The sequence below is a fragment of the Cyprinus carpio genome, chromosome A19 (genome assembly GCF_018340385.1).
Source record: "Cyprinus carpio isolate SPL01 chromosome A19, ASM1834038v1, whole genome shotgun sequence".
Taxonomy (NCBI): Eukaryota; Metazoa; Chordata; class Actinopteri; order Cypriniformes; family Cyprinidae; genus Cyprinus; species Cyprinus carpio.
The window spans coordinates 21,064,893-21,080,145 of NC_056590.1; the positions used below are offsets into that span (position 1 = coordinate 21,064,893).

Consider the following 15,253-nt stretch of genomic DNA (forward strand, 5'->3'; position numbering starts at 1 on the left):
CTAAATCAGTTTAGTGTTATAGGTGTTTTTATGTCCACGTCTGAATAGACAGGAAGGAGAGCACATGTTAAGAGCAAACAAAGCACATTTGTCAGTCCTGCACCTGTAGAGGCTGATGTTTAGTGGATGTGACACCGGCTCTGCCAGAAATATCTTCAACGGCTGTCTGAGCTTCCACACCCTCAGGCCAGATCAAACCACATCTTAGTCACAAAAGTCAATTACACTGAATGTGATTAGCCATGAAGTTAAACCTTTAAACTGAAATGCCAAACGAAGATGCATGCTCTTACTGGGAATCAGACACATGCCTTAGATTTGCTGATGTGAGTATGATGAGTTTATGCTTTAAATAACAAAGAATATTTGGGATGTGTGCTTGAGATTATATATCCATGTGTAAAAACAAGCAGGGTCATATAAAAACTATTATCTATAAGCCATATTTTATGTAAAATGTAGAAGCAGGTGAGGTTTGTACACATGGACACAATTACAAAGAGATGAAAGACTGCCAAAATAAAAATATTATAATTATTATTATTTTTCTGAAAGCACAGTAGTTTTTCAGGTGACATCTCCAATATAAGCAACAGACACTTTAAAAACATGAGCAAGAAATGTAGCTTTTTGACTTCAAACTTATAACTGTAGCTCAAACAAGCTTAACGACTGGCTGTATTTACACCGTGATAAATCAATTTCACGTTAGACTAAAACAATTACATGGTAAATACCAAGTCCAAGATACTGACACAGCTCACAATGGATGACCCAAGTATCACAATTTCACCTCAAACCTGTTGAAACACAACACACTATGTACAGCTAAGCATCTCTTTTAAATAAAAGTACAGTGTTATAATCAAAAGTAACAGAAAATAAACATTTCTTACAGAAAAAAAAGACAAGATTGTGTCCAGAGTGGTGTTGTATTGAATACATAAATTCACATTGTTAGGAAACATGAGCATTCCTATACTGTAAATCCTCAAATTGATTTTTGCATGTGAGATTTAAACAACAAGGTATTTCATTCTTATTTAGCAGTAACTGATGCATTTATAAAGAACATTTTCATTTTAGTTGCACATGTGCATTTGATATCTGTGTAAGTTGCTACTGCATTCTTATGACAGGCAATGCAAAGTCTGTGACAGCTGTCATCACATGCACCCCAGACATGACTGATTTGAGCCAAGAGGGTCTTGTTATCCCCACAGTTGTCCAGTCTACACACGCTTAAGTATACTGTATGTGGAAGTGCTGTTCTGCATTTAGTTTGGTGGAAATACACCAAAGTATTTCTGAGGACATTATTTCTTCAGGCAGAGCAAGATGGATTGCTTTGATTTAAAAAATGTTTGCAAACCTGCAGCATATGTATATGTATGTTTGTCTGTATGTATGTATGTATCACTCGCAGTTAAAAATTTTGCGGTCAGTGAGATTGTTTTAAAATATTTCTGAGAAGTCTCTTATGCTCACCAAGGCTGCATTTATTTGATCATAAATACAGTATTTTTGCAAATTTTTAATATCGACAAACATTATTACATTTTCAAATAATTCAAATTTAATATGTTTTGAAATGTCCTTTATTCTTGTGATGGCAAAGCTGATATTTAAGCAGGCATTGCTCCAGTCTTCAGTGTCGCATGTTTCATATTCTTAGGAAACATGTGAGGAGTTCACATTTTTTTTATGGATTCTTTGATTAATAGAATATTAATCTATTAGTTATAATCAAATTATAATCAAATTATTATAGAATTTGATTAATAGAATAATAGAATTTCTTTAAAAAAGTTTAAATCCTTCTGACCCCACATAGTTGGTGTGTGTGTGTGTGTGTGTGTGTGTGTGTGTGTGTGTGTGTGTGTGTGTGTGTGTGTGTGTGTGTGTGTGTGTGTGTGTGTGTGTGTGTGTGTGTGTGTGTGTGTGTGTGTGTGTGTGTGTGTGCGCGCGCGTGTGTATTTATGTATATATATATATATAAAACAATGAAAACCTATATATAAATATATATCTAAATAGAGCTTAAGATTTTTATTTAGAGCACAATTTATTTTGATCAGTAGATCTAAAGTTCTAAATTGTTGTTTCTTATTTTCAGCCTAAATCAGTCCCAGAAGTAATTTGTGGTCAAATAGAGGCAAGTGAAGAAAAGTGGATTATTGATCACTAGTTGAAAACGTGGAGTGAATTTGGTGCATTCGTGAGAGGTGGATTTTGGTTGCCAAGAGGAAATGCACTTACTGGCAAAGTAGCACTCCAGAACACTGAAAAGATCCCTTGAAATAAGACTTAATAAATGCAATCTGAACTCTGAAACACGTGAGCTTATTAAATATATAGTTTTGTTGTTGTTTTTGTTTAGAGAATACATTTTTGTGCATATATATGCACAGGTTTATGAATTTGCTTTTAAGCAGTCCTAAAATTGTCCAGGTTGTTCATCTTTTTTCCTCCACACCCCCTTTCACAACAAAGAAGAGGCAGAGAAGTACAGCTGCAAAAACAATAAAGCAGTCAGGAGTCTCGCAAGACTGATTAAAAGCTATTTTCAAATGCGAAATGACTGTCAGACAGATCTTTGTAACCTTCTTCAGGAACAGGATTCAGGCACAGAAGAACTTTCCTTTGTTCAGAGATGGATGAGTGTAGCCTGTCCTCTGGAGGATACGTTTCCCAGTGGCTTTAGAGAAACACTCAGCGACCCACAAATCAACACATCTTTTGGTTTTTTGCAAAGTAACTTTTTTTATTTGTGGCCACAAGCCCAAAAAGGATGTGAGAGGAGCCTGACACTAGCAGCTTTAGAATGACATTTAAAAAAAAAAAAAAACGCATCCCATGTCTGTATTTTTTTTCGTTTCCTTTGTGTTTCAACTCCCAGAAGCAGAGCTGTAGAGAATATAAACAAAGCCTTGAGTAATATTTCAACAGAAACAGCTTTGCCAACACACAGGCTTTGAACGTTCTGGTGTCAACGCTTAAGTGCTGTCTGAGATGGGGAGTTTGCAAATGCTCAGTCAATGTTGCTTCACCGTAGTCTCCAGTTTGATTGAATCACTTCTTTCCCAGTATTATCTTTTTTTCTCCAAATGTTCATGCGTATGTCTCGCCCGTCTTGAGGGCCACTAGCTCGGAGTCTTCTGTTTGTTTACCATTCAAGTGTTCACTGTTGCAGTCATGATGGTACATGAAGGCGGGCACCTCAGTGATGGAGGTGGCGGTGTAGGAGGTGGATCTCGTGGAGCAGTGCTCGCGTCGTCGCTGACCCCACTGGGTTTTATATTGCATCCACTGCCTTTTCAGAGTTCCCTGGACCTGCAGTCAAGCATGTAACAATCTGTTAAAATAGAACTTAACTCATAACTTATTTAAAATCTTCAGAGTAAATTGTTCACTGCTCATAATAACATCTTGAGCTTGAGGTTGTATAATGATAGAGGTAAAATATTTTTGAGAATTATCTTATGCTCACCAAGGCAACGCTGCATTTATTTGATAAAAATAGATTAAAACAGGAATATTGTTAAAGATTGTTACTTTTAATATATTGTAAATTGTCATTTATTCTTGCGATGGCATTTTAAGATGAATTTTTAGCAGTTATTTCAGTTTCAAATGATCCTTCAGAAATCATTCTAATATGCTGATTTAATGCTCAAGAATCGTTTATTATTATTATCAGTGTAATGCATGTAATAATGTAATAATATATAAACTATAATAGATCTTTCTTTAATGAATAGAAAGTTCAAAAGAGCATTTATTTGAAATAAAAACTTTTTGTAATATGTTTTCTATACTGTCACTTTTGATCCATTTATTGTGTCCTTGCTGAATTAAAGTATTTAAAAAAAGAAAATGAAAAATCTTTCAATGGTAATATGATTTTGGCTGTCCTAGTGAATCTGCCAGTGGAATGAGTTTGAATGTGTAATGTAACTGAACGCAGCTATAGTCATTTTTCCTTGCGCTGAGACGTCTCATCAGTCAAAACATTATTTAAGTCTTTACAGTTTTATTATAACCTTTCTTGGGGGCCAACTTGATTTAAACAGTCTGTGAACGTTTGCTATATTCAATATACAACTATATATTATATTTTTAAATCATTATAAAATCAGCTGCTATTGAATTTAACGTTTAACAAATTCAGGTACAGTAGCAGGTTTTAGTTTAACATCTGTTTTTATTTGGTAACATCTGGTGTCCTAGAACTCAGGACACTGATAAAAGTGTGATTCGACATCAGTTTGTGCATCAGTTACTTTAAGGAGAAAAGTTACTTGCACTTAAATGTATTTTGACTTTTAATTGAGTAACAATTAAGTGTAAATAATGTTTTTGGTTTTAGCCTCTGTGGGCAGTATAGTTAATGGATTTAGAGAATGTGGGAATTATATTACTCTATTATTATCTTAACCGAATTTGATGTGCCAATTACCACTCTGTGTATTTTTAACACAGAACAAAGAGGGATATTGGATCAGGCACAAATCTAGAGGAGACTGGGGCACAGTGGAAGGACATTAGACTAGAACAAACTATTCCACCGAGGTAAACAAACACAACCACAAAGAAAATGTTATTCTGTGTCAGTGCCCCTTTATTTGTCCTGAAACGGGATCTGTGTTTAGGACACATCCAAATATTTTGTAGACACGCTGATGCTGATGCGAGCTGGCTGCTCATGCATAGGCTAATAATTGACCCATTTTCCAGGCCCAGAAATAATTCAGCATGTTTAAAACATGACTTACACATAGGCGGATGAAAGGCGCTAATTCATTCCATTCAAGTTCGTGCCAGAACCTCATGCTGAGTATTCTAATGAAACTGTCTCTTCATTGTTTTGGTTTTGTCATGCATAAGTGCTCTAAGTCTGTCTTCCTCAAGTCTGGTAAATGTACTTTGACGGGCTTGTTGGTATGTACTGAAACTTAATAGTCTTTTCATGCAGCCCCTCGCTTCGAGAGAAACAAATAGATGTTTGGTGAATGTGAAAATACACAATGTGAGAAACGTCTCCATCTTTTGCGACTATGACCAACCCTTGAGAAAAGTATATAAGCGTCAGTATAATGCCAGAGATAAAGTCGAAATCAGGTCACTCAAAAAATGTAAGGCCTAAATTTTGAATTTTGAATTGCAAATCAAATTTTCATCCACTTGGATTACAGTTTTAACATATATTAACATATATAACTAATACATTCAATGTGATGCATATTTGTAAGTGATACATAAATGAAACCGGTAAGATGTATAATTTATTATTAACTATTTGCATCTGTTTGTTTTTTTTTTTTTTTTTTTTTGATGATGAATATACAAACCTGGTTATTGTTTATTTAAAACACATTAAGTTTATTAGTGCTATTACAGAAATATTACCTGCATTTTATGTGATTTATATACAGTTTATATATATATATATATATATATATATATATATATATATATATATATAATATATATATATATATATATATATATATATATATATATATATTATTAGTTTAGACACGAGCACTGTAACTCCCTACAGTTGTTATCAAACTGTCCTTAAAAGTCACCAGTCATATCATGTGTCCTTCCTGACAGATCATAGAGGAACGTGACATCAACCATGTCTGAATCAATGTGTCAGTTGCACAACATGGCCAGGTATTCAACCAGAAACTGGCAGAACGCCTGACTGACTTCCTGAACACCAGTCACTAGCGCTTTGCTGTTTTGACAAAACGTCAAGCTATCCTAAGGGTCACGTCCTTCACGCAGGGGGTGATTTCGCTTAAATGTAGCCCCTTTTATAAGGATGACAGGCATTATTTTGACATTAATATGATGTAGCAAGTAATTGTGTCATTATTTAGTCACCCTCATGTCACATCAAATCTGAATGCTGTATTCCAAGTCATCTGAAGGCATTTGATAGTTTTTTATCAAAAAAGGGTTGAAAACTCTATAGTTTTATGATGAGGCATGGAAAATACTAATAATATATTTTTTTTAAACTTTAAACTGAATGACATAAGGGTAAGTAGCATGTTTCTGCTAGGGATAAAATGAAAATAAATAAGTAAAAAAAAGTAACTGCGAGATATAAGCTCACAGATATAAATATAAACACACAAATCTGAGAAGATTCTGATATAAAGAAAAAATACATATAAAAAATCAGAATTGTGAGATAAAAAGTTGCAGTTACCCTGTTTTATTTTTTTATTCCTTGACAGAAACAAGCTTCCATAGTAAATAATGTCACAATTTGAGTGAAACATGCCGTTATGTATTATAAGTATATTGCTCAGTCTGCTTACCTCTCCATTGAAAAAGCAGAATATGGTTGCCACTAGCAATCCCGCAAAATAGAAAATGTAAAGCGTTATCAATCATTTTAAGATGTCTTCGACAAGTAAAAAGAGTTAACATTCAGTCTGAGTTACCTGGTAATTCATTAATATGTGCATGATGTAATCGTATATCTCTCCTGCCAAGCGGTTCTCTGGCCGCCAAGGAAAGATGACAAACTGAATGCCCAATAAGGGCACCAGAATGAGGGTGGCCCTCACCGCCTTCATATACATGTTAGATTCAGCTCGATGCGTATCTCTCAGTTTGGTCACCAAGACCCGTACTATGTTCAGCAGAAAGAATAAATTGACCTACAACATAAAAAAAAAAAAAAACCTTAAAAATGAACTGTGATGTTCTCCAAATAGTCCTTAACTAACATGCTCTATTTAGATTTTAATTTCACACAGCATTGCCACAATTAAGCTTTATTAACTGTGAATGAACAAAGCCATTGACTCGATAATCCAATTTTAACAGAAAAGCGCTTTAATGAGATGTTAAATGCAATATTTGTTATTTTGTCACAAAGAACATGACATTGCATTAAAAGTTTTCCTCAACATTAAGCATACTCAAGTTTTTTTTTGTGATAAAAATGGATTATTCAGAAAACTCAATGTAATAGATAAATACATTCAATAATATAAAAGGCGCTGACTCACTAATAAAGCTGCCATGATGGGGCCGTGAACCACGTAGAGCAGATGTGTATCCACACTCATCCAGCAGCTAGTGGAAAATATAATAAATCCCATATTAGACCCACTGTCCACTAAACGTGGCCTGTCTTCTGTATTTACTGCTGAAAAGCAGTGAACATTACTCACTTGTCATCAAAGTATTTCTTTCTCGCCACAGCATGGATGGAGGCAGGCACCAAGGGGAATCCTGTTGAAAGGAGAATTGAGACATTAGTCAAACACAAAATATTATATCTCTAATGTAAAATGAATGATAATGCTGTAACTTTTATTAGATGAAGAGCCATGACCACACAAAATGCAAACTTGATTTATTGAATTATTTAAAAATCATAGCACGGTACAAGCTTATTTTCTATAGGCTAAATAAAATAGTCTTTGATGCATGAGGAATTGGGCACTGGAGGGGATGATTATCAGTGAATAATGACTTATATTTTGGTCTGTTTCTCACCCAAAGTTATTGAATAACTTCAGATGACTTGAAAAATAATGCATAGATGATATTAACTACTTTTATAAAACATCTTGTTTTTTTCCCCCCTCATTCACTTCCAGTGGCTTGGACATTCTCAAAACATTTTTCATGGGCAAATGTAAGTCATATGGGGTAGAACAACAAGGGAGTGAGTAAATAATGGCATTTTTAATTTTTAGGTGAAATATTTCTTCGGAATATTGGGAATTTTTAATAACCTCAAAGCAGCGTGAAAAGCCACAGGGCATTTCAGCAGATTTTCATGCAGACGGTCAAGGGATTCTCTCACTTTGTGAATGGATGACAGATCCAACACAAGGTTATCACACAATCTTTATTAATCCCCCACAATTCAGGTATTTTCTTGTCCATTTATAAGGCTAGCTCCTAACCCATGTCATTGCAAACATACCAAATAAACAAAACAAGACAGTTAGGGCCCGATCTTCAATATAAGGAAAGCAAAATCCAACACCCGCACCATCAGCACTGGAGCTCCTCAGGGATGTGTGCTCTCCCCACTGCTCTTCTCCCTCTACACAAATGACTGCACCTCTACTGACCCCTCTGTCAAGCTCCTTATGTTTACAGACGACACCACAGTCATCGGTCTCATCCAGGACGGTGACGAGTCTGCTTACAGACAAGAGGTTGAGCAGCTGGCTGTCTGGTGCAGTCACAACAACCTGCAGCTGAACAAGCTCAAAACTGTGGAGATGATAGTGAACTTTAAGAGAAGACCTGGAGGATCTGAAGTGGGACAATCACATTGACTCCATTGTGAAAAAGGCCCAGCAGAGGTTGAACTTTTTCAGCTGACAAAGGAAGTACAACCTGCCACAGGCGCAGATGACACAGTTTTACTCAGCTGTTATTGAGTTGGTTCTGTGCACTTTTATAACTGTCTTGTTTGGGTCAGCCAGAAAATCAGATATAAGAAGACTGCAACGGACTGTTAGAATAGATGAAAGGATAATTGGTGTGCACCTGCCCAATCTTCAGGACAGTACAACTCCAGAGTGAAGAAATGGGCAGGTAACATCATCACAGAGCCCCTTCACCCCGGACACAACTTGTTTACACTTCTCCCCTCAGGCAGACGTTACAGATCTCTGTGCACTAGAATATCTAGGCATAAAAACTTTTTCCCCATGCCATCTCCAGATTAAACAGCTAACACAGAAATCACCACCTGTCTTCTGTAATTAATTTCTTAATAACTAATTATTGCCTCTCTCTCTCAAGTATTATGTAAATACATATACAAATTTTAAATAATGCAAAAACCTTAAATAAAATAAACTCTTACAGATGTATACCACATAACTTCTATTACAAATTTATACCACATTATTATTATTTATTTATTTATTTATTTTCTTTAGTCTTATTTAAATGTCATATATTTATGTATGTTTGTACAAAGAGCTCCTAAAAAAACAACAAATTCCTTGAGTGTTTGCACACTTGGCAAATAAATCTCTTTCTGATTCTAATTCTGGTTAGGGCCTGATCTTCAATAACAACAGAATGAGGAATAGACCATGAACCCCAAACATCCACAAATGTCCAGCACATTGTGTCCTAACTGTGGATTAGCTGATTTGTCGGTCTCTAAACAAGCGTTTGTGTCGGCAACAGCATTTTCTGTTTATGGAGCAGGAGAACATGACCAGGAGGATATGTATACAATAAATTATAGAGGTAAAGACTGATGAAACAGCTGCCTATGAAAACAGGTCACGATACACTCCATGCTGAGCAAATAGGGAGGGCGTTCATATTTAGAATTTAGAGTTTGCTGACAGATGGGAAAGCAAAACTGGAAGCTGCATTCAGATGGACGGGGGGCAGAGCTGGCGGAGACTCACCCCAGCCCAGAAGATAATACCAGTGCAGATGCTGCTCCTCGGCAAATACGGCCACCACAATCAGAGTGTGCAGGTAAATCCCCTCACAGAGCATCCAGAAATAGTTACAGCCCAGCATGTACATGTGGAAGAAGTGAAGCACCTTGCAGCCAATCTGCAGAGGGGGAAAAAAGAGAGAACGAAGTAGACAGGTGCTTTAATTTCACTGAAACAAGCAATTTAGGTAAAAACTAAATCTGACAGGACAGCCCTGCTGAAAAGACCAACTTATGCCAGTGTGAATTACCATGGTCCAAGCTGATATATGCTGGTTTCAAACTATCCACTCCAGTTAAGATATATAAAATTTATGTACATCTCTAACATTATACTTTGAATTATATAAATTTCATGAACTACAGACTGTGTGATGATGCGAAAAAAAAAAATAAAAAAAAAAAAAATAAAAATAAAAAAAAAAATATATATATATATATATATATATATATATATATATATATATACATTTTTTAATTTTACATTTATATCCTTTATTAACACCACAAACATTATACTCTTACCTTTCCAACCATGGCATTAAATTACATAAAAATAGTTAATTTCACTGTGCTATGTTTGTTGTAGTTATAGAAGTTTAACCAAATATGACAACTTCCACTTCTGAGAACCCCGGAAATGTGAAAAGGGTCCACATGTGATATTATTAGCATGGTATAGGCCAGGGGTGCCCAAACTCGGTCCTGGGGGGACAGTGTCCCCCGGTGCCCTAATTAAACACACCTGAACCAGCTAATCAAGCTCTTATAGGCATACTAGACACTTACCAGCAGGTGTGTTGAGGCAAGCTGGAACTTAACTCTACAGGACAGCATTTGGTTTTTAAACAAAGGAGCCCAGTGGATGTGATAATGCATATCTTAGATATATAACCCAATATTCTCAAGCAAGTAAGAACAATGATTATCGTCTTTCTGCAACCCCAAAACTACAACTCTGGTGTACTCCTTTTAGAACTTTTGAATCTATTCATCCAATCCTCCACACATAATGACAGGCGATCTCAAACCACAGACAGCAGGATACAAAAACTCATTTTAGGCTGTCTCACTTTTTAGCTTTCAGTAAGGCTTTGCAATGTTTTACGCTCAGCATGGCTGCATTCATTTGATCAAAAATACAGTAAAACAGTAAAATTATTAAATCTTACTGTAATTTAAAATAACTGTTTACTATATATATATATATATATATATATATATATATATATATATATATATATATATATATATATATATATAAAATGAATCACTGTAATAAAAAATCAAAAATTTCATCATCAAAACCCCAATCTTCACAGTAACAATATCCTTCAGAAATCATTCTAATATGCTGATATGATGCTCAAGAAACATTTCTTGAACATTTCGAGAAACATTCATGCAGAAAACAGGTGTGCAGAAATTATATATTTCTTCAGAATTTTTTTGATGAATAGAAAGTTCAAAAGAACACCATTTATTACAAATAGAAAACTTTTGTAAGAAATGTCTTTACTGTCACTTTTGACATGCATAATACATAATTGTGTGAAATGCTCAAGTTAATGTATCCTTGCTAAATATAAAAAGTATTAATTTCTTATTTCAAAACCAAAATGTGCTTTGTACTTTGAAGGTCTAAAACAAATTAAACAGCCTTTAAACAGTGAAATATGTGCTTTGTACTTTGAAGGTCTAAAAGAAATTGTAACAAGGAAAAACATATTTGATTTGATCTGATGCAGTACAAAAACTCAGGTTGTTCACGCCTCTTCTCTAATATTTGGATCAGCCTCTTTTCCCTCACTTTTCATAAACAACAAGCAGTACTGGCAGTAACAATGATGATGTGAGTATTGTGGAGGTGAGGGCACACACCGGATTCCTCTGCACCACTTTGGGGTTGTTGACCACAGTTATGAGGTTGACGATGGTGAAAGCTGAGTTGAGCACATACGAGCAGAATAGGTTCTTGTGTAGAGTGATCCTCTGACAGCTTAGACTCCTGAAAGATAGATAAAGAAACATTAATCACTGATCATTCATGACAGAAGCAGTTTTCAAAGAATAATTCAGTTTGGCAGGTCATTTCAGGATGGAAACAAACCATTTTTTGGATAATTTAGATACATAATCAATCATAAATCAGTCTGCTTCTGACAGATTAAATTTTTCACAAGCCTTAAGCACTGAACTTTTCAGCATTTTCAAGATTTGCCAGGTTTAATATAGATTTTGTTTGTTCTTCCATCCTTAAAGGCCTCTTTTCAAAGCCTGAATTAGTTTATGACTGATTCATTAAACTAGGCAAACATGTAGTGCAAACAGTTACAATTATTCTGACATGACTAGGAAGATCAATAAAATTAACTTCAGCTGCTTGTTTCTAACAACGGTATCATTCTGTCAGACATGCAGAACGGCAGATGCTACACAGCAAGAAACAGCACAATGTTTGACTTTCTGTACTTTTTATTTCTGGTGTTTAGGAATAATCTGTACAATTTCCTCCTCATGACCTCATTATGAATTGGCAGGCATCACTGCTGTGCAAAAGTGGGTGGTCATATGCTACTATCAGGAATCCAAGGATTTCAAATGAAACCCATTTTAGCCCAGTTTCAGTAAATGGATCTTTTTGGACTTCTGAGTTCTAAATGATACAGAATGTTTTCATAGTACAATGAAGTCTTTTATGTCAAAAGATCAGGGGATACTTGATTCATCATGATATGACCCATTTATTACAGAATAAAAAATATGCGTCACCTGAGGCCTGAGTATCCTGGCTTCATTGCAAATAACGTGATTGTCAGATGCTTGCCTGTTTTTATTATGCATTGCTTAGTGGTTGAAAATAAAAACTCAATGTGTTTGCAAGGGATTATATTAAAGCTGAATTTATGAAGCTCTATAAGATTAAGGAAAAGTCATCAAAATGGAGAAGCATTTACAACATATAAAGATGAATTTTGTTTGTAACAAAAGTTCAGTCAAAAAAAAAAGCAATTTCTTTCTAATAAATGCTGTTTTTTTGTTGGTCAGGAGTTGTTAAATAAGGCAAATTTGGGATGTAAAACAAGCTCACATCTGCATCGGCTATCTCTGTCAGCAAACACAGCGTTTGTTGGACAGCAAGTTTGTCTATACTTTGCTGTCAAAAGAAAATGATAAAATATCCTACATGGCATCACAATCACCCAATTAAGAAAGTCATGCTACTCACATGATTTCATTCAATTTAAACTAAATGTGTGTGCAAAGCTGCTCCTGGAGCACTAGAGGGATGAGAATGAAAGCTGAACTCATTTTCCAAAGCTATTTCCCACATTCCTCACCAAAAAATTTCTGGCATTATTCGGGGGGCATAAATTAAAGCTTTGTGCAGCTGTATGCTAACACGTACCTCTCCTAGCACCACATTTGGACCCAGTAAGACAACATTTCACATCTAAGAAGATCGGACTGTAAATATCACCATCACACGTAAAAACAAGTGTTGCTATGTTACACTTCCAGATATTGTACTAAAGCAGCTAAACAGCATGTGATGCACTGGAAATGACACAATAAAAATATTTTTTTCTGCGAAGTGTCTCACTAATCCTTCAAAAAATGTATCAGAGCCATTAGGTAAAAAAACTAAAACATGCATCAAAATGTTTAAATAGTGCTTGCTCTTTTTTTCCTTTTACATTTTTTTTTTTTTTACATTTTCAGAGACATGAAACATTGCCATAATCAATATTGCTCAGCATGTTAAATTGCTAACATCAAAATATTAAATTAAATTAGTGTTCTGTGACTATGTTTTTCTGAAAAACCAAAACAACACAACATGTATTTACAGTGCTCTAATGTTGAAATAAGGTCTTAAAAGAAATTTGCTTTAAATACTCCAGATAATAATCTCACAACCTTTCAATTATAACTTAGTGTCCTGAAAAAAAAAAAAAAAACTGTGAGATTGTAAGTTTACTTGCTGGAAACAACTGTCATACTATGTGACATATAACCCAAAGTTTATGTGCCATCTAATGTACAGTTTATAAGACTCTTTGGCTCCTACATTTAATTACCCTTGAAATTAAGTTTACCCTAGGGGATACAGACATACGGAAACCAAGTCAGCATGAAATGACACACAAAACCTGACAAATAATACTTGTCATTTAGCTCAGTGCTTAGTGCAGCTCTGCCAGACAAATGGACACCAAGGATTTACACTCAATAAAATACAATGATGAGAAACTATCATTTTTGCAATGCCAGAGTTAAAGGACCTTTCTCTTTCAGCCTGTATGTAATTCAAACTGTTGGGTCCTATTAAAAGTTCATCTGTTAATGTTAATGACAGAAGCATCTTTAAATCATTTAAACGCTCATAAAAACATGCACAGTCCTTGAAGTGGATTACATACAATGAAATGTAATGTTCTGTGAGGTTTTTATTTCAAGCACCAAATCAATAATATTCAATTCATGACTGACAAATATATATATATATACTTATGTGAATGGAAAATGAGCATTTTCATCTACACTACTGTACCTTTAAATAGTAAGGAAAAAAAAACAAATAGAAAAAACAAAAATAAAAGTATAAAAGGAAAAAAAAAAAAAAAAAATAAAAATCTATCTTAATATTTTATCTTTTTTAAAGTCATTATGCTCTATTTAGATTCTAACTCGGCATTCTTTCAACCAACTTTATGAGATGTATGTTTTTAAACAGTATAGAAAGCATTCCCATTTATGCTGGACAATTGTTAGCTGCTTTGCTTTCACAATCCAGTCCAACCCAACCATTAAAACTTGTTTGTAAAGAAACTGAAGTTCATTCTCCTATTGAAAGATAAACTTTCAGACAATTAAAACAGGTTCCCCAGTAGAATTTCCATGCTTTTTGCCCCATACATTTTTTCTTTTCATTTTATCAGGATGTCTGAGTTCTTTTGAGGAAAAGCTTTTCTTGTTTATGCATTATGTTTTTAGGGACCACCTTTTCTAGACAGGTTTTGGGTGGTCTGGTGTAACTTCCACATCTAGATAGTTAAACCAGTAATGCAGACTGAGACATCAAAACGCTTGGATATTTTTTGTACACTTTTTCTAATTTATGCCTTTGTTTACTAAATCTGTAACGTCTTCTTTAGTCACTAAGAATCTAAGAAGTAAATGCTTTTTAGATTCATAAAAGGAATTTTACTTGTTCAGTCATGAAGATTATGCATAAAATGTGGGAATTATTTTAATGATTTACAGCTAGGGCAATCATGGATAAATTGTTATTAAAAAGTTTTTCATCTGTATAAAATTATAGGCTTCCAAAGAAATATTGTTTTTTATTAGTTTTTTTTTCCACCAAAACAATTTTGACATTGAATAGTTCCATTTGGGTTTCAGTGTGTACACAAACATGAATTACATTTCAATGTATGATTTGCAGTTCAGTCAAATAAGAGGGTTGGTTTAGATTTTGATGCATTTGCGAGGCACTGTATATGGTAATTCAGTCAATAAGCACAGAGAAAAGTTTTCCTGACTTTGTGGAAGAAATCACCTGATCCGCAGTTGTATATAATCAGGGGTTAACACATTTAACTTCAGGGTTCAGACTGCATTTCCGTGTGGCCATGCTGATGGGTTATGCCGATCCATCTTTTCTATTTGGTTTGAATTGGCCACTGTGATAAATGGGGTAACCAAGAACCTCTTGGTAAATCTCTCTTTGAAAAGCTTAAACGACAACTCCGTCAATTAAATAAATCTCAGACGCCACTGCAGCAA

The 15,253-nt window shown here is 34.7% G+C and overlaps 1 protein-coding gene across 2 annotated transcripts in view; it reads right to left on the minus strand.

Moving 5' to 3' along the window:
* Positions 1–1,954: 1,954 nt before the first annotated feature.
* Positions 1,955–15,253, minus strand: part of LOC109111774 (calcitonin gene-related peptide type 1 receptor-like) — a 42,052-nt gene continuing 28,753 nt past the window's right edge. For both annotated transcript variants that reach the window (XM_042776970.1, XM_042776969.1), the window contains 7 exons: positions 11,342–11,468; positions 9,426–9,579; positions 7,203–7,263; positions 7,038–7,104; positions 6,466–6,683; positions 6,339–6,381; positions 1,955–3,333 (listed from right to left, as the gene is read on the minus strand). In XM_042776970.1, the coding sequence (XP_042632904.1) occupies positions 3,112–3,333; positions 6,339–6,381; positions 6,466–6,683; positions 7,038–7,104; positions 7,203–7,263; positions 9,426–9,579; positions 11,342–11,468 (892 nt within the window). In that variant the 3' untranslated portion in view covers positions 1,955–3,111. The remainder of the gene's footprint in view (positions 3,334–6,338; positions 6,382–6,465; positions 6,684–7,037; positions 7,105–7,202; positions 7,264–9,425; positions 9,580–11,341; positions 11,469–15,253) is intronic.